This window comes from Microcaecilia unicolor, chromosome 1 (assembly GCF_901765095.1).
Source record: "Microcaecilia unicolor chromosome 1, aMicUni1.1, whole genome shotgun sequence".
NCBI classification, from domain to species: Eukaryota; Metazoa; Chordata; class Amphibia; order Gymnophiona; family Siphonopidae; genus Microcaecilia; species Microcaecilia unicolor.
The window spans coordinates 428824085-428844249 of NC_044031.1; the positions used below are offsets into that span (position 1 = coordinate 428824085).

General features: G+C 45.6%; 1 protein-coding gene across 4 annotated transcripts in view; it reads right to left on the reverse strand.

Moving 5' to 3' along the window:
- The window catches only part of CARMIL1 (capping protein regulator and myosin 1 linker 1), a 596509-nt gene that overhangs the window by 345346 nt on the left and 230998 nt on the right, over positions 1-20165 (reverse strand). For all 4 annotated transcript variants that reach the window (XM_030212120.1, XM_030212112.1, XM_030212103.1 and 1 more), the window contains 2 exons: positions 19379-19454; positions 14685-14773 (listed from right to left, as the gene is read on the reverse strand). In XM_030212120.1, coding sequence (XP_030067980.1) covers positions 14685-14773; positions 19379-19454 — 165 coding nt within the window. The remainder of the gene's footprint in view (positions 1-14684; positions 14774-19378; positions 19455-20165) is intronic.

Consider the following 20165-nt stretch of genomic DNA (forward strand, 5'->3'; position numbering starts at 1 on the left):
CAGAGCCAGAGGAAAAGCTTCCGGACCGCCGAAGGCGGTGTGCTTACTGCACTGACACGGAGAGTCACTGACGGCGGCCCGGAACATTGAAGGAGGCAGGAGCAGATGGACAGCACAGAGTTGCAGAGCAGGGAGTCGGAACGGTGCAGGGAGCGGGAGGGACTTTATGCCCACGCGCCACTGCCTCAATTATTGTCGGCACCTATGACCACAATCTCAAATATTCTTGATCCACATCAATCTGTTTTTCACACTCTTCATTCAACTGAAAGAGAGCTTGCTAAAGTCTCCAATGACCTGTTCCTGGCCAGAACCAAAGGTCTATTCTCATCCTTTTTTATCTATCTGCTGCTTTTGACACTGTTGCTCACAGCCTACTCCTTGATACGCTGTGCTCACTTGGATTTCAGGGCTCTGTTCTTTCCTGGTTTTCTTCTTCTCTCCCATTGGTGGATCTTCCTCCACTTCTATCCCACTATCAGTTGGTGCACCTCAGGGCTATGTCCTGGGACCTCTTCTTTTCTCCATCTACACCTCTTCCCTTGGTACTCTGAGCTCATCTCGTGATACTCATCATCACCTTTATGCTGATGACTCCTAGAGCTACCTCTTCACACCCAAAATTTCAGCAGGAATCCAGGCCAAAGTATCAGCCTGCCTGTCTGACATTGCTGCCAGGATGTCTCACTGCCATCTGAAACTAAACATGACCAAGACTGAGCTTCTTATCTTTCCCCCTAAACCAACCTCCCCTCTTCCCCTATTCTCTATCTCTGTGGATAACACTCTCATCCTCCCTGTATTATCAGCTCGTAACCTTGGGGTCATCTTCGACTCCTCTCTCTCCTTCTCTGCACATGTTCAACAGACTGTTAAAACCTGTTTCTTTCTCCATATCACCAAATCCATCCTTTCCTTCTGAGAACACTACCAGAAACCTTATCTACACTCTTATTACCTCTCACTTAAGAGTACTGCAACTTGCTTCTCACAGGTCTCCCACTTATCCATCTGTCTCCCTAAGCCATCTCTCACCCCTTCAATCTGTTCAAAATTCTGCTGCACGACTTATATTCCGCCAATGTCACTATGCTCATATTAGCCCTCTCAAGTCACTTCATTGGCTCCCTATCCTCTTCCACACACAGTTCAAACTTCTCTTATTGACTTACAAGTGCATTCACTCTGCAGCTCCTCAGTACCTCTCCACTCTTATTTCTCCCTACACTCCTCCCTGGGAACTCTGTTCACTGGGTAAATCTCTCCTATCTTAACCCTTCTCCTCCACTGCTAATTCCAGACTCCGTTCCTTTTATATTGCTGAACCCACTAATCAATACGCAACAGAACTCACAGAAGGTGAAATTAGATCTTACCTGCTAATTTTCTTTCCTCTAGACCCTCCAGACCGGTCAAGACGCGTGGGTTATGTCCTCCTACCAGCAGAGGGAGACTGAGAAAACACTAAGCTTTTGAAGCCTGTATATATAACCTGTGCAGAACCTCCACTAGCCAGTATAACCCTGACAAAGCAGAGAAACAAAAAACACTAACAACAACTAGCAACCCTGTACGTGGTCACAGTAAACTGCAAAAACAAGAAACATCTTCCGCTTGCTCTTACAGAAACATGTTCCTTTGCCTTTGATAAAACAGTTGGGCTTCTACAGGTGGACTATCAAAGAAGAGCCCCACCAGTCCCGGACTCCTATCACAAAACAGAAATAAACAGTCTGCAATTAGAGAAACAACAATCTACAGCAGCCAAGAATTATCCAACAAACACACCTCCTGGCCTCCAATACAGACAGGGCGGGCTCTTGACCGGTCTGGAGGGTCTAGAGGAAAGAAAATTAGCAGGTAAGATCTAATTTCACCTTCCTCAGCGACCCTCCAGACCGGTCAAGACGCGTGGGACGTACCAGAGCAGTAACTAACTTACGGGAGGGACCTACTAAAGCCAGAGGTCAAAACTGCTGCCCCAAAGTGCACCTCGTCCTTTGCATGCACAGGAATCCTATAATGCTTCACAAAGGAATGCAACGAAAACCAAACTGCAGCCCGACAAATATCTAACAGAGAAATCATACTATTCTCCGCCCACGAGGCTGCCATTCCCCTAGTGGAATGAGCAGACTAGCCCCTAGGCACCACAGGACCCTTCACCAAGTAAGCAGATGCAACCGCCTCCTTCAACCACCGTGCTATGGTCACCTTAGGAGCCGCTGCACCCTTATTTGGGCCACCATGAAGAACGAACAAACGGTCAGAGGCTCTGAAGTCCTGAGTTCCAGAGAGATAACAACTCAAAACTCTCCTGACATCCAGCTTGGCAATACCACGCTGCTCCGAATCTCCAGCCATATCACCCAACACTGGCAGAGAGATGACCTGATTAACATGGAACTCGGAAACCACCTTGGGCAAAAAAGGAAAGCACCGTCCGCAACGAAACCTTTCCCTCAGAAAGGACAAAAATGGTTCCCTACAAGACAAAGCCTGAAGCTCTGAAACACTCCGTGCTGAAGTAATCGCCACCAACAAAACCGTCTTTAAAGATAAATCCTTACAAGATGCCGATACCAGCGGCACAAACGGAGGCCTGATCAAAGCATCCAAAACTAGCTTCAAATCCCACGGAGGCACCATCCGTCACTGAGGCGCACTACCTCAGGCACAGACGCGAAGGACTTTCACTGAAGCTTCCCACGAAAACATGACAAAGCTGCCACCTGAACCTTCAGTGTAGACAAGGCCAGACCCCTATCAACACCATCGTGCAAAAATTCCAAAACTTCCGCCACCGAAGAGCGAAACGGCCGAACTCGATGGTCTTCACACCAGTGCTCAAAGATTCTCCAAACCCGGACATACGCCAAGGAAGTGGATCGTCTACGGCAACTCAACATCGTAGCAAAGCCACTGGACGAAAGCCCCTTCTTCTTCAACTTGTGCCGCTCAAGAGCCAAGCCATAAGCGAAAACCGAGCCGGATCCGGCATGATTATCGGGCCTTGACACAGAACTGATCCCAACAAAGGCAGGGCCGCCGCCCCTGCCAACTGCACCAGGTCTCCGTACCATGGTCGACGCTGCCAATCCGGAGCTACCAGAATCACCCGACCGAAGTGATGTTCGATGCGCTATATTACTCGACTAACAGCCACGGAGGAAACACATACAGTCACTCCCGAGGCCAAGGCAACAGAAGAGCGTCGATTCCCTCCGCTCAAGGGTCTCTTCAGCGACTGAAAAAAAAAAAAAAAAAAATCTCTGAACTTGCGCATAGCGAGCCGTTGCCCTAAGATCACCGAAAGTCCCCAGACCGACACAACTCACTGGAACACTGACCGAAGAAAAGACCACTCTCTGGGATCTAGAGTGTGCCTGCTGAGATAATCTGCATCTATGTGACCTACCCCGGCCACATGCGCTGCCAAGAGAGCCTGAAGATGAGTTCAACTGCGCCGCCAAGGCTCTTCGTCCCCCCTTGACAGTTGACATATGCTACTGCCATGGCATTGTCACAGAGCACTCGGACTGCCTTGTGGCGAACCACCGACGTCAAGGCCTGGAGCGCCACCCGAATGGCCCGAGTTTCCAGCCGGTTGATGGACCACTCTGTTTCTGCCCGAGACCACCGGCCTTGAGCTACCTGACCGAGACAATGTGCCCCCCAACCTTGCAGACTGGCATCTGTGACCATTACCAGCCCCTGTGGGGACTCCAACGGCATTCCTTTTCCCAAATTGCGCGGGTTGAGCCACCAGCGGAGACTGAGACGAGGGGCCACCGACAGCAGACAACACATTTCCAAGTCCTGCGACAGAGGGGACCAACGACTGAGCAGAGCTGACTGTACCTGACGCATGTGCGCCCTGGCCCACGGAACTACCTCTATGGTCGCCGCCATCAGGCCCAGGACCTGACGATAAGTACGGGCCGTCGGCGCCTTCTCTGCAAGGAACCGACGAATCAGACCCTGTAACTTGGAACCAAAAGGCTGCACGAAGGAAAGTGAAGATAAGCTTCCGTCAAATCCAGGGAAGTGAGAAACTCTCCTTTCCGGACCGCACCAGTGACCGACCGCAACGTCTCCATCCGGAAAGAGGGCACCTTGAGTGCCGCATTGACCCTTTTGAGATCTAAAATGGGACGAAAAGTGTCCTCTTTCTTGTGGACCACAAAATAGATCAAATAGCACCCTGAGCGTTGCTGATCTGAAGGAACAGGAACCACGGCTCCCAACGCGAGCAGCCACCGCAGAGTGTCCCTCACTGCTGCCCTCTTGCTCCAAGACCGACAGAAGGATTCCAGAAACACTTCGGGAGAACAGCTTTCGAATTCCAGCGCATATCCGCCTCGAAACACCTTGAGAACCCACTGATCTGACCTGATTTGGGCCCAGCTCTGGTAAAACAGACTCAGCCGAGCCCCAACATGCACCAGAGCCTGAGCCCGCACACCTTCATTGGGAATTGCGGCCTGAATACTAACTTCCTGCGGAAAAGCCACGCCCTCCGTGACGACTCTCACGAAAGAACTGTGCGCGCTGGAAAAACCGACCCCTAGAGGTCCTACTACTATTAAACATTTCTATAGCACTACTAGACTTATGCAGCGCTGTCCAAATTAACATGAAAAGACAGTCCCTGCTCAACAGAGCTTACAATCTAAATTGGACAGACAAACAGACAGCTAGGGGTAGGTCCCACTCGATCTGCCCGGCCTATACCGCTGAGCCTCCCTAAACCGTCCCCGAGAGGAACTAGTTCTGGCCCCTGCCTTGAACCGAAAATCTGGAAGCCATAGAACCTTGGTATCACTAAGACCTCACACTAACTTGTCCAAATCTTCTCCAAAGAGCATAGCTCCCTTAAGTGGCAGAGACCCACAACCATAGCCATATTTTTTGTCTGAAGTAGGCAACAAATCATAAAAGCCTCAGACAAAAAGGATGAACCCATGTCCAAGTCGGCTAACTCCTGACCCCCAGAAGAACCAACATCTACTGAATCATCCAGGAGCTTCTTGGCCCAACGAAAACATGCCCGAGCTACCAGACCCCCACAAACCGAGGCCTGCAGGGCTAGAGCCGACAAAACAAAACTACGCTTGAGAAAAGATCCCAACTTCCTATCCTGAGGATCACGGAGGGCCGTTCCTCCATCCACCGGGATAGCCGTAGCTATAATTACTGCCGTCACTACTGCATCTACCGTGGGAGCCTTAAAGGAATCCCTATCGTCCTGAGGGAGGGGATAAAGCCTCGCCATTGCCTTTGCCACCATACACGGCAAATCCCATTCCTGACAAATCATCTCCCGGAGATCCTTGTTCATAGGGAAGGATCACGCCTGACGCTGAATGCCCTTCACCAACGGATCCTGGACAGTTTCCCCCAAAGCCACCTCAGGACCAAACTGAAGGGTGGACGACACCTGATCTATGAGTTCTGACAGCTCATCTCTATGGAAAATCCGCACTATTGAAGGATCCTCTCCAGGAATCCACCAATCCTGCTCCTTAGAGCCGTCAATTCCATCTGACTCCCCCAGATCACTAAGCACAGCTTCTGCAGCTACAGGAGAAAAACATTGCCTGTCCTCTGACCACTCTAACCGTGGTCTCTCAGCCAAGACGGAAATAGCCCCCTCTTCCAATTAGGGGGGGGGGGGGTCCCGATCTCCAGGCCTGATACCGCGTCCAGACAAAATCTGGAGGAAAGCCCACCATTCCTGGACCGTCATTAGGCCCTTTTGTGCCAAAAACGGAGGCCGCAGGCCCAAAAACAGCTGGCTCCACGGGCCGCGTCAGTCTCAAGATGGCGGCTGTTCCCGCCGAAACTGTTCCCGCTGACAGCGGCCCTGCCTACGCTCCCGCTGACCCGGAGACTCCCGACACCATCGATCCCTCCGCGGTCAAGTCGGGGGGTGCCGCAGCCACCTTTATAGGTGCACCGCAAAGCTACACTGAGCGCCCGGCGCCTCTACCCCTCGCCACAAGCACGCGCGCCATCGGAGGAGCTGGGCCGCCATAAACCACGAGGGAAGGGAAAAGCTGTTCCGCAAACGCGCCAAACCAAAAACTCACTCACACTGCAAAAGCACTGAAGCGCTGCTCTCTCGTTCCAGCAAGGAATCGAAACCCCCGTTCGGTCCGCTGAAAATAAAGAAATAAATGCCCTTAAAGGCACAGTACTCCAACTCTGGCAGCTGGAAATTGTAAGGCACTCAAGGCTACAATACTGAGAAAGCAGCCGAGGCACAAAGCTGCCAAGCAAAACGAAATAGAATAACTGACCTTAAAGGCACAGTACTCTAATTCTGGCATCTGGAAATTGTAAGGCACTCAAAGCTACAATACTGAGAAAGCAGCCGAGGCACAAAGCTGCCAAGCAAAACGAAATAGAATAACTGACCTTAAAGGCACAGTACTCTAATTCTGGCATCTGGAAATTGTAAGGCACTCAAGGCTACAATACTGAGAAAGCAGCCGAGGCACAAAGCTGCCAAGCAAAATGAAATAGAATAACTGACCTTAAAGGCACAGTACTCTAATTCTGGCATCTGGAAATTGTAAGGCACTCAAGGCTACAATACTGAGAAAGCAGCCGAGGCACAAAGCTGCCAAGCAAACAGAAATAGAGAGCAGCACAGGGGGAGGGACCCAAACATAGGTGTAACACCCCAGGGGGAAAAACTGGGCCCCACCAGACCCAGGGCCTCAAAGCACTTTTTTTTTTTTTTTTTTTACACACACGTACAGGGTACTGCAACAGAATAAAGTTTGGAAGGAAAAAAAATCCTACGACCCAATGACAAACTACCTCACCAGATTATTGGAGACTGCACAGGCTGTCAACTGCTACCTCTGCTGAGACTGAGAAAATACTGGCTAGTGGAGGTTCTGCACAGGTTATATATACAGGCTTCAAAAGCTTAGTGTTTTCTCAGTCTCCCTCTGCTGGTAGGAGGACATAACCCACGCGTCTTGACCGGTCTGGAGGGTCGCTGAGGAATTATCTATTCAAGAGGCCTATTCCCACTATCCTACTAACTTCCATCCCAAAAGACACCAAAAAAAAGTAGAAGACACCTCGAATTATAGACGGATAGCATCCATACCCCTAACAACCAAATTGACAGAAGGCATAGTCGCCAAACAACTAACAGAATATCTGATTTCAACATACTGAACGAATCTCAATCTGGCTTCAGACCTCAGCACAGTACAGAAACAAAACCAACCACACTCCTGACCAGATTCAAGCAGGAAATAGCAAGGGGTAAAAACATCCTCCTACTCCAATTTGACCTATCAAGCGCTTTCGATATGGTTGACCACCACATACTACTGAGAATCCTCGACAAGATAGGAATTACAGGAAAATTAATGGATCAAGGGATTTCTGACATCCAGAACATACCAAGTCAAATCAAACTCAGATATATCTCCACCTTGGAAAGCGGAATGTGGAGTACAACAAGGATCACCGCTCTCACCTATATTATTCAACCTAATGACACCACCACTGGCTAAATCTCTATCCAAACAAGGTCTCAATCCATTTCTCTACGCAGATGACATCACCATCTATATTCCCTTCAAACAGAACCCCACAGAAATCACCAAGGAAATAACAGCATGAACATCATGGAATCCTGGGCATCTGCATTCAAGTTAAAATTCAATAGAGATAAAACCAGGGCGGTCACGTGATGCTGTAAGCAACGGTGGACGTGGGTCTCATCGTTAGCTCCGGAGCTCGCTCCTAACCCAACCTTTGCAACGAGTTATATTCCCCTAAGAACCGAAATACACAGCGGAAAAGGTGCAGGAGTGTATGGACAAATTTCTGATACAAGCAGGGATGTCGGCAGCTGCAAAAACATCTAAAAGGAAAGAGGACAGACTCCGAGGAGCGGAAAACAAAATGGCGCCGACATCGCCGTCTGCTTCGCCGCCTCAGAGGCCCTCAGACTCTCTAGTGTTGGAGCTCACAGAGGCGGTAGTACATGCGCTAGACTCGCGCTTCACCCAATTAGCTGAGCAAATTGCTGGGATTACGGCAGTCACCTCTGAATTATCCCGTCGTGCTGGCGAATTGGAAACGCGGGTATCAGAGGTGGAAGACGTCCAGAATAGCCATGCGGAAAGCATTGTGAAGTTGGAAAAAGTGACTAGAGAATACCAAGAAAAACTGGATGAATTGGAAAACCGTGCTAGAAGGGAAAATCTGAGATTTGTAGGGTTTCCTGAAACACTGGCTGATGGAGACATAAAAACTACACTGGAAATATGGCTACAAGCACGGTTCCCAGAAGCTAATGAAGGGGGTGGCATTCATTTGGACAGAGCACATAGAATAGGCCAGAAACAAACGAGGGACGCTAGGCCAAGAGTGATTATTGCTAAATTTCATCGGTATGCACAGAAAGCAGCAATACTTAGATTATACAAAAGCAATAAAGAAGAGGCAAAATTTGAAGGCGGTACCATAAAAATATTTCAAGATTATTCAGCCACCTTGGCGGCACGACGCCGAGCCTTCACACCGGCCTGCACCAGACTAGTGGAAAAGAAACAAAGATTTATGCTTCAATACCCCGCGCTTTTAAGGATACAAACGGGTAATGGGTGGAAATCTTTTCCAACAGCAGAGGACGCCCTGTGTTGGATAAACTCCGCAGAAGACCATGACTTCTCTGCCTGATATCTGGAAGCGACCATAAGTACAAGGGGGACTACAACGAATGGCAGATACTTTTTGAACTGTGACAGTAGTAATGGACAAAACTTTTTCAAGTTTTAACTATCAGATAAGTACAGTTAAAATGTTAATTGCTGGATGATTTGTTATGGTTAAAGGGAATAAGGGGGACATTATGTACACATCTTGGGGGAGGGGGCGGGGTACCGGGAGCATCAAGCGGACCCGCGTGTGAGACAACAAACACGCTGGAAAAGGTACAACAAGATGGGGGGGATAATAGGATAGGGGGGGGGGTTAGAGAGAGGGGAAGGAGGGGAGGAACAATTTATGCTAAGATCCATGAGGTATCATATAGGACACCGAGTCAAACACAAAGTGGAAGTTAGGCTGGAAGGTGAAGGGTCTAGGCTGGGGGACCCAGAACCTTGGAAATGGTTAAGGGCTTGCTCACACCCCTGTGCTTATAAAGGTAATGGCTAGACCAACAAACGTACGTTTGGTATCCTGGAATGTGTCGGGGATAACTTCCCCAATAAAAAGTTCTAAGATCTTGGCCCACCTAAAGAAGCATAAGGCAACAATAGCATGTTTACAAGAAACTAAGCTCACTGATTTAGAGCATCAAAAATTGAAACAACAATGGGTGGGAGATTGTTATTACTCATCTGCGGGAGGTCGTAGAGGGGGCGTGGCCATACTTATAAAAAGAGGCATCCCCGGCATGTCCAGGATGGTAGAAAAAGATAAAGAGGGAAGATACATATTGGTACACTTAAATTATCTAGGGCATGAGTATTATATTTGTGGAATATATGGGCCAAATACAAGGGACCCAAAATTTCTGCATATCTTGGTACAACTAGGACTCAAATATGACAACGCCCCATGGATATTAATGGGTGATTTTAATCAGGTCTTAGATCCTAATATGGATCGTTCAGTGGCGATGGCCTGGGGAGCGATGCGAAGGGGCAAGGGAATGGACTACTTGTGCAAAATGTTAGAATTAGTGGATCCCTGGCGCCTTTTACACCCGACACAACGAGATTACACACATCTCTCCAAAGTACACCGGTCCTGGTCGCGGATAGATTACATATTGGTAACCAACACACTATTCCCAGCAGTGCTTGAAGCGGAGGTGGGTCCGATGGCAATATCGGACCACACTTTAATTTGGGTGGAGTTATCAATGGGACCCCCAGTGGAACAATATAGACGCTGGAGATTCCCGGCTTATCTGTCAAACAATCCAGAATTCCGGGCATTCTTAGAGAAGAAATGGGAGATGTATGCAGAAACAAATAAACAACATCAAGATACACCGGGACTATTTTGGGAAGCTTCAAAGGCAGTCATTCGGGGGGATATCATTAGCTATGTGTCGGGTAGAAACAAGAAAATAGCACAAGGAATAATACAACTAGAACGTCAATACCTACGCTCCAAAAGAAATCACCAAAACAATCCAACTAAGGCACATTATGAACAAATGATGGCTGACCTGGCAGGTCTAAACACTTTAATTCATGAAAGGACACAAAAATACCTGACACATAGACGATTCCAATATTATAAATTTGGGAACCGAAGCGGGAAGTTATTAGCAAGACTAACAAAGGTATGGGCTGGACAGACTTTCATTCATACATTAAAAACTACAGATGGTACCAGAAAGCACAAACCAACAGAAATATTACAATTATTTCAGGATTACTTTACTGGGGTATACAAAGCTGAAGCAGAGGTGGAAGATACGGTGATCCAAGATTACTTAGAGGATTCAGGGATGCCACAGCTGCCGCCAGAGATGAGAGCCCAGTTGAATGCCCCACTAAGTTTACAGGAAGTGAAAAAAGTAATTGTAGCTCTTTCAGGGGGAACAAGCCCCGGGATTGATGGGTTCTCAACAGAATATTACAAAATGATGGCCCATAGAATATTGATACCACTAACAGAATATTTTGAGGAAGCCATAGAGCAAGGAAGATTATTCCCAAAAACAAATGATGCGCTTATAACTTTGCTGCCTAAACCAGGGAAATCTCAGGAAGATCTAGAAGCGTATAGACCAATATCCCTATTAAATGTAGATCTTAAAATATTAGCTAAGGTGCTAGCAGATCGTTTAGCACAACACCTCCCACACATTATAGCTGACCATCAAGTGGGATTCGTGAGGGGACGGCATCCAGGCCTCAATGTTCGTAGGGCGTTATTGGCATTGGCGTATAGTAAGGTGGTGGGAGAACCATTATTACTGACAAGCTTGGATGCAGCCAAAGCTTTTGATAAAGTGAAATGGGGATATCTGTTTGAAGTGTTAAAATATATGGGCATAGACGGATGGTATCTTAGAGCAGTGTCTGCCCTTTATGCAGAGCCAACAGCACATATAATGGTGAATGGTATGGCATCCTCAGCGTTCTCAGTACAGAGGGGCACAAGGCAAGGATGCCCCCTGTCACCTTTGCTTTTTCTGCTGTATATTGAACCTTTTCTACGAACAGTGGGGAAGAATGCAGAGATTGCGGGGGTGGTAATTCCCGGGTTGCCAATTAAAATCTTAGCCTTCGCCGACGACATATTGCTCACATTGACGGACCCACAGAACTCCCTACCTAATCTGTTAGAAGCAGTGGAAGAATTTAGTTATATTTCTGGCTTTGTATTAAATAAGCAAAAATCAGTAGCACTACCGACCAAACCAGAAATAAAAACACAATGGGTGGGGCCATTCCCATTACAATGGAGCATGGATAAAATTAAATACTTGGGAGTCTATCTTTCCCCCCACCTAGACCACATATACAAAATCAATCTAGAGCCTCTGTGGGAGATGACAAAAACAACCCTATTGATGTGGCAAAAGCTTTCCTTATCACTCTTTGGTAGAATTGCAATCTATAATATGATTATAGTACCGAAATGGATGTACGTAGTACAAGTGTTGTCGCTATTCATAACCCGTAAAGATGAGCTAGATCTTTATAAACTACTCAAACAATTTTTATGGAATGGGAAACGAGCTCGAGTCAATATGCAACAAACATATTTGACGAGGGCCAAAGGAGGGCTAGGAGCTCTTAATGTTAAATGGATATCGGTGGCGGGATGCATGAGGCACATAGCAGATTGGTTTAGAGGGACATCATATTTCACATACCCAGAAGCAGAGTGTAGGATGCTACGGGAGGGTACACTTTAGCTATTGGTTACATGCGGGACCTAGCAAAGCAATAACACAAGCATATATCAAACCGTTGCTCCTCCCACTTCAGAGGGCATGGACATGGCTAGGTAAACTCCTTGGTCTTAATGTAAGAGTTTCACCCTTTCTGCCGATCGGAGGCAACATGGATTTCCCAGTGGGAAGCTCCTCTTTAACATTTTGTAAATGGAGGGCAGCAGGCATTTTCTTTTTGTTCCAGGTCCTGCGGCGGGATGGAACGCTAAAGTCTCAAGAGGAAATGCAGGGCTGCCAGGGGATGGAGATAAGAGATTTCCTGGCATATGAACAACTGCATCACTATATTCGGTCCCTCCCAGGGTCATCGCTACAATTTAAAGTGCGAGAACAGATAGCAGAGGTCTATGATTTAGAGGCCCAGAAATCAGTCCCGTTGAAATATTATCATTTGCAGATACGAGAAGCTATGCCTATGGCACATTACTCAAAACTGACACAGATGTGGGAAAAGGAACTGGGTTGTAACATAGGGAGTAATGTAATACAGGCTTGTTTGCAGTCATGTTACAAGCAGTTTGGGGCTACTGAAATAAGGGAAATGCAATATAAATTTTTGATGCGACTTTATATATCACCACACAGGGCATTTCAAGCAACATTGAGGTTGCAAGATGATTGCCCAAAGTGTGAGGGGCGAGGAGCCCATCTGGGACATATGTTCTGGTATTGCCCACCAGTATTGAGATTTTGGTTTCAAATGTGTACGCATGTATCCAAGATGTGGACGATTCATTGGAAAAGCCACCCAAGGCTATTATTCGAGGAATTTACAAATCAAGGGTCCAGCAAGGTCGGCCTTCGACATTTCCAGAGGCGATCAGTGATGATGGGTAAAAGGACAATACTCAAACTGTGGTTGCAAAAGGAGAAGCCATCTGTCCAACTTTGGAGAGCATACATGATTTCACTTAGTGCAATGGAAAGAAAGGAAGCATCAGACTTGGCAACACCAAAAGGTGAACAGTATCTTCAATGCTGGATGCCCTTTTTGAACACATTAACTCCACGAGCACGTAGTAGAGTACTCAATGGATAATAAATACTGAGTAGAAGCTTGGCATGGGGGGGGGGGGGGGAAAGGGGGGGAAGGGAGGAAAGGGTTGGGGGGGGAGGGGGGGAAAGAAAATGTTAAAAAAAAATGTATGATGATAGCTAGAAACGAAGAGTTTCAATGTTTTCTGGTTTGTGGAAATGGATGTTATAAGGTAAACTGCATTATGTTGGTTGCTGTTTTATATTTTCTCTGTCATCAATAAATATATATTTAAAAAAAAATAGAGATAAAACCAAATGTCTCATTCTCTCATCCCAAAACAATAATGTTCCCCCTCAGCAATTAACACACAGGGTTCATCCGTCCCAATCTCAGACCACTTGAAAATCTTAGGAACAACAATTGACCGCAACCTAATGCTAGAAAGCCAAGCTAAGAACACGACCAAGAAAATGTTCCACACTATGTGGAAGCTCAAACGTATAAAACCTTACTTTCCCAGGGATTCATTCTGCAACATGATCCAAACCATGGTGCTAACCCATGTAGGCTACTACAATAGTATTTACGTAGGCTGCAAAGATCAAATAACAAGAAAACTACAGACAACACAAAACACGGCTGCCAGACTCACCTTCGGAAAAACACGCTTCGAAAGCGCGAAACCCCTCCTAAGAAGCTTACATTGGCTTCCTATTAACACACGCATAACATTCAAAATAAGCGCAATAGTCCACAGAATCATCTACGGACTCGCACCAGATTACGTGACGGAACTTATTGATCTACCATTAAGAAACATGACAAGAACAGCAAGAACCTACCTAACCCTTCACTACCCCAATTTCAAAGGTATAAAATACAAATCTTCACATGCCACCAGCCTCTCCTTTATAGGCACACAACTTTGGAACTCACTACCCAAAGACCTGAAACTCACAGAAAACTACCTACAATTCAGGAAAAAAAAACCTGAACACACATCTTTTCAAGAAGTCTTTTCCCCCTGGATCTGCCTAATCACACACCAACATACATCACGAAAAGTTCAGAAATGGAAAACAATAATATTAACCTCTCTCACAATATGCTAATATATCAACCCAAGCGTTTATTGTACTTCTGTATTATGTACTAGACTTCTACAAATCTAAATTTTTTAACCGCCTTTTTAGCAATATGTAAGCCACATTGAGCCTGCCATTTGGTGGGAAACTGTGGGATACAAATGCAATAAATAAATAAATAACTAAATAAACCATATGCCTGGAAGAGACTTCCTGAGCCGGTACGTCAAGCTCCATCTCTTCAAATCTAGGCTAAAAGCCTACCTTTTTGATGATGCTTTTAACTCCTAACCCCTACTCACTTGTTTAGTACCCATGTTTTATCATTCCCACCTTAGTAATTCCCTTACCCCTTATTTGTCCAGTTTGTCTGTCCTAATTAGATTGTAAGCTCTGTCGAGCAGGGACTGTCTCATCATGTTCAAATGTACAGCACTGCGTACGTCTAGTAGTGCTATAGAAATAATTAGTAGTAGTAGTTCCTCTAAATAAACTGAACATACACAGTCAGATCCTGCCTAAACACCAAACATGGACACAAAGCTCAGAGCATCCTGAGGAAACACCAGTACTAAAACGGTAGATCTCTTTTCAGCACTGAGGGAAGACTGTTAAGTTTTGGATGTTATTAAATCGCATCTTCTCTCAAAGCACTTACATTCTAAGCCCCGCATTTTCCAAGACCAACTCTTCCAATCGGCTTGACCTACTCACCACCTTCAGGATCTGATCACAGACATCAGCAGACTGCAAGAAAAATGGTGAATGCCAAAAGTGAGAGAGAAATTAATTGGGACCAACACAGTAGTCAGAGGTGTCAGAACAAAGTATATTCATGTATCCAGTATCCTCACTCATACCCACCTTTATCCAATGTTCTAATCTGTACAACAGGAATTTGCTTCCCCCCATTAGTGGTCCAATATTACTAAGATAGACTGTCTTTACAGGTGGAATTGAAACAGTTGAGAGAAAATACACACTAGCATGGGGACAGTCCTCTTCCACCCCCTAAGTATTGCACTTGCTCATTTTGAATTTGTCCCTCCCCCCTACTGATAATATAAAACTTCCATACCTTTTGCTTCCCCAAATTAAAGCAGGAAAACTAGATATGACACTGGGGGCAGGGGGTGCTTTTATCAAGCTGCGCTAGAAAGTAGCCAACACTGCAATTAACATGAGGGTTTGCTGCGAACTCTGGCCACTTTCTAGCACGCCAAAAAAATGCCAGAATTGTAACTTGTCAGTACTGGCCAAGTGCTAATTTCACAATTGGTGAAAAACCATTCCTGCTTGAGCCCTTTCTGCCACCTATTTAATTCAGGGGCGTAGCTACGGGTGGGCCTGGGTGGGCCCAGGCCCACCCAATCTCGGCTCAGGCCCACCCAGGCAGCTGGCAGCTGTCCGGTCCTCCTCTGCCTAATTTTGTTTTTAGTGCAGGCTGCAGCCATTGTAGACGCTGGCGCCGCTACGCTGTCGCTCACTCCCTGAGCTCTGCTCCTCCCCCTCATGCGCGATGGCACCGCAGTGCTGCATGGGAGGCGGAAATGTGCCAGCTATCGTCGCGGTCGCGGTTCCTCCACTCTGCCGGTCTGCCCTGCCACAGCAGCACTCTCCCGTGGCCCCACAACAGCGCACATGGAGCAGAGCACAACGATTGCGCTCTGAGTCTGCTCCACTATCTACCACCATCACCGAAGCCCCAGGTCAGGTAAAATAAATATATATTTTTTAATTTTAACATCTGGCCAATAGGAGAGGAGGAGAAAACAAGAGGGAAGGAAGCAACCGATTAGCCAAGCAAGGAGAAAGGAGGAGGAGGAGCCAAGGAGACAAGCCGCGGGGACGCTCAATCCCCAGCGGGACAGGGAGTCAGAATGGAGCATCTGGGGTCAAATCGGGCGCCTAGCTAATGTGAAGCGAACCACGGCGTGGGAGTGCAGAAAAAACAAAATGGCTGCGCCGCCCGAGGAAGCCGGTAGGGCGTGCTGCGTTGGCTAAGGCGGCATCAAACCCTGCTCCACTCGAGGACGCCACTTGCATCGAGGTAGGGGACGTGACATAGCTCTCCTTAGGTTTGATAATGCCTTTTGAAAACCTTGTTTAATAAATCTAGTTTATTTCTGATCAGGAAATGTTTCTCTGGAGCAATTTCTCCTAATCCATAAACACTGTTCTACTGGAATGACAGGATTGTGAAAAATTACAAGAGGACCTTACAAGACTGGGAGACTGGGCGGCTAAATGGCAGATGACATTTAATGTGAGCAAGTGCAAGGTGATGCATGTGGGAAAAAAGAACCCGAATTATAGCTATATCATACAAGGTTCCACGTTAGGAGTTATGGACCAAGAAAGGGATCTGGGTGTCGTCGTCGATAATACACTGAAACCTTCTGCGCAGTGTGCTGCTGCGGCTAGGAAAGCGAATAGAATGTTGGGTATTATTAGGAAAGGTATGGAAAACAGGTGTGAGGATGTTATAATGCTGTTGTATCGCTCCATGGTGCGACCGCACCTTGAGTATTGTGTTCAATTCTGGTCGCCGCATCTCAAGAAAGATATAGTAGAATTGGAAAAGGTGCAGTGAAGGGCGACTAAAATGATAGCGGGGATGGGACGACTTCCCTATGAAGAAAGATTAAGGAGGCTAGGGCTATTCAGCTTGGAGAAGAGATGGCTGAGGGGAGACATGATAGAGGTATATAAAATAATGAGTGGAGTGGAACAGGTGGATGTGAAGCGTTTGTTCATGCTTTCCAAAAATACTAGGACTAGGGGGCATGCAATGAAACTACAGTGTAGTAAATTTAAAACAAATCGGAGAAAATTTTTCTTCACCCAACGTGTAATTAAACTCTGGAATTCGTTGCCGGAGAAAGTGGTGAAGGCGGTTGGCTTAGCAGAGTTTAAAAAGGGGTTGGACGGTTTCCTAAAGGACAAGTCCATAAACCGCTACTAAATGGACTTGGGAAAAATCCACAATTCCAGGAATAACATGTATAGAATGTTTGTACGTTTGGGAAGCTTGCCAGGTGCCCTTGGCCTGGATTGGCCGCTGTCGTGGACAGGATGCTGGGCTCGATGGACCCTTGGTCTTTTCCCAGTATGGCATTACTTATGTACTTATGTACTATTTAGACTTTTGGGTAGCTATTAGAAGTGGAATTTAAAATACGTTGCTGTATTCTTACTCATAGCAAAAAATAGAGGCAAACAGTACAGCAAAAAATGAGAATAAAAATGTAGGACTAGCACCAAAATTTGCAGGATTGTGGCAAAAACTATTATTTTTATTTTAAAATGTCAATAAAAGATAAAAGCAAAAGGCATTGAAGGCATCTAGTGTATTCATAGGAGACTTTTGTACATCCCTAGCAGCCTGATATATTTCGACATACAGTGCATCAGGGGTGCAATTTATAATAATACCAAACAGCAAAGGGGGCAACAATACAGGGAAACACACTGTTGTAAATAGGATGCTGGGCTCGATGGACCTTCCCAGTATGGCAATACTTATGTACTTATCGTGTACAGTGTAATGGTGGGGGTGTGCTCTTCACTGCCTAGATTAAAAAAGGCATATTTAATAATTTTATTATACCTTTTTTCACTAGGCAGTGAAGAGCCCACCCACAATAAATTTGTTATAAAGCTCAGATTACAATCTAAAAAATGTTGTATATTTTTCATGTTGATGAGTTTTAGGGGTTATTCTCTGCAGTGCCCGGGTTACAAATGTTTTAAAAATGTTTTAAACTTAATATAGGCAGGTTTCTGGGTGGAGGTGGGCTCTGCAGTGCCCAGGACATAAAAAAAAGTCTTATATATGCTGGTGTCCTTCATGGTTGGGGGAAGAGATCCCAGACTGTGGGAGGATGGGTAGGGGGTAGGACAAGGCTGATGCTAGGCTAAAGGGCAGGGTGGAGGGGTAGGGCTTATCTATGGGATGAATGATTGGGAAGGGCTGATACAGTGCTACAGGGAAAAATGGGGAAGAGGGTAAGGTAGAGAAAGGAAGGGCTGATGCTGGGCTATGGAGATGGATGGTGGCGTAGGGAAGGGAAAAGCCGATGCCAGGCTAAAGGGCAGGGATGGACTGATGCCAGTCTACACGACAATTGCTAATGTTTGATCCTCTATTCTGTAATTGATGAGAGTTGGTATGTGCTCTGCATGTGACCAAGGTGAGAGATTCTGCTGGCATGTAGTTTGTGTCGGGTTGTATGAGTCTGACTTGTCCAATGGGAAGTGTATTGCTGTTATGTATATGCACTGCTGCATTTATAAAAGTACTGTTATTGGTATTTGTGTTCAGAATTGGTGTTGAGATTTGCAACATAGGCTCTAAGAAGTTTCTTTGCAGGATTTAGTGTTACTTCACAAAGTACCTGGCAGTTAAGGGATTTTGTATTGCTATTATTGAGGTGCTACCAGAATTTGAATACATCTTTCCTGTGTTTTTATATTGCAAGATCCTATCGTGTGTTGAGAGGTTTGCCACTGTAGTAGACTTATGTCTGGTCAATTTTAAGATATGGGAAAATGTAATTATATTTAAAAATATTAGTTTTTCTGTTTACGCTGATGCAGCTGTTAGGCAGACTACTTAGAAATCCATCGTCAAGTGCATTCTAAGGCCTTATTTTGTAGTATCCCAAGAAACACTATTCATACCTATATAAGTAGTGCCCACCCATATTAACTCTGGGCCCACCCAAAATGTCAAGTCTGGCTACGCCACTGATTTAATTGGCAGTAAGGGCTCATGTGCTAATCCTGCAATTACTGCAGGGCATGCCTACTCCCCCCCCCCCCCCCCCCCCCCGAAAATAATTTCTATTTTCTACTGCGGGGATCAGCGCACGCTGATCATAGCAATAACACGGGATGCCTCCGTGCGCCTCGCAGTGATGTTCTGCCGTCCCCTACTGCCATTTAGTAAAAGGCTCCTACATGCCATACAGACAGAAAAGAAATTTATTTTGTACAACAGATAAAGATTACCAAGACAGAGTTTTGTTTGTTGTATTTATTTTAACTTCAATAACTGACTGATCGAGAATCCCCAGGAGACCTTATAAATTCTTCAGGCATCTTGAAAGTAGTTTCTGTAGCAGCTGAAATTGCTTGAAGCAGCTGAAAACTTGAGATCAGATGTACCTCTGAGGATCTTGTACAAACAGCACAAACTTAGCCTCAATGAAAATTATATTAGCCGATTGTCAGAATTATTCCACTCAACAGGCTACTGAAACCTGTAGGGCAATTCCTGACTCTGAAAATGACTAAAATGCAGCAGAGCCCGTGAAGGAAAGCTATACTCCTTGTGTTTTGATTACTTACCAATTTCAGATCTTTGGAGGACAGCTTTGTGAACCACTGATTGTAATCCAGTGCAGCAACTATGGGTATTAAATCTCTACATAAAGAAACAACAAATATCTTTTTTAACAACTGAAATACTTATGAATGTACATATGAAAAATTATTCTACCAATTTTGATTGATTTCTTTGGGATAATAGTACAGGAGAGGGGGATATGGTTTATTCTATCAGCAGCCACATTTGAAATATGTATCTGAAGGAATATTTGAACATCTACAAGCCCAGACAACTTAATGAGAAACTCAGTTTTCTGGAAACAGCTTCTCATAACACTTAATATGAAATTAACAAGTGTTTGCTGCTGTTTTAACTTTAACTTCCTGCTAGTGCAGCCTACTTGAACTGAAAAGCAATGGAACTGGAGGATCACCGGATTTATATATAAGTAAAGATGTAAAAACCTACACACAGCCCTGCAAATTCTATATTATCTATTCCAAGCCACACCGTCAAAGTACAGCATACTATCTGGTCACACTCTAAAATTTAAGCAGAACAAGAAAAAATAAACAGATGAACCATTATTCTGCTCTTTTTTAATATATGTTTCCCTTCATTTTCTTTCAGTCTCCTGATTCATTTTTTTAAAGCATCATCACAGTGAAGATACGTATTTTTATATTCTCAATTGTCCCTACCTGGATCTTACAGTTATCTCATTTTTTAAATTCAAATATAAATGTTGCAGTCTAAATGACCTTGCTGGATTTTTCTCTCACGTTGCCCCCCCCCCCCCCTTTTTTT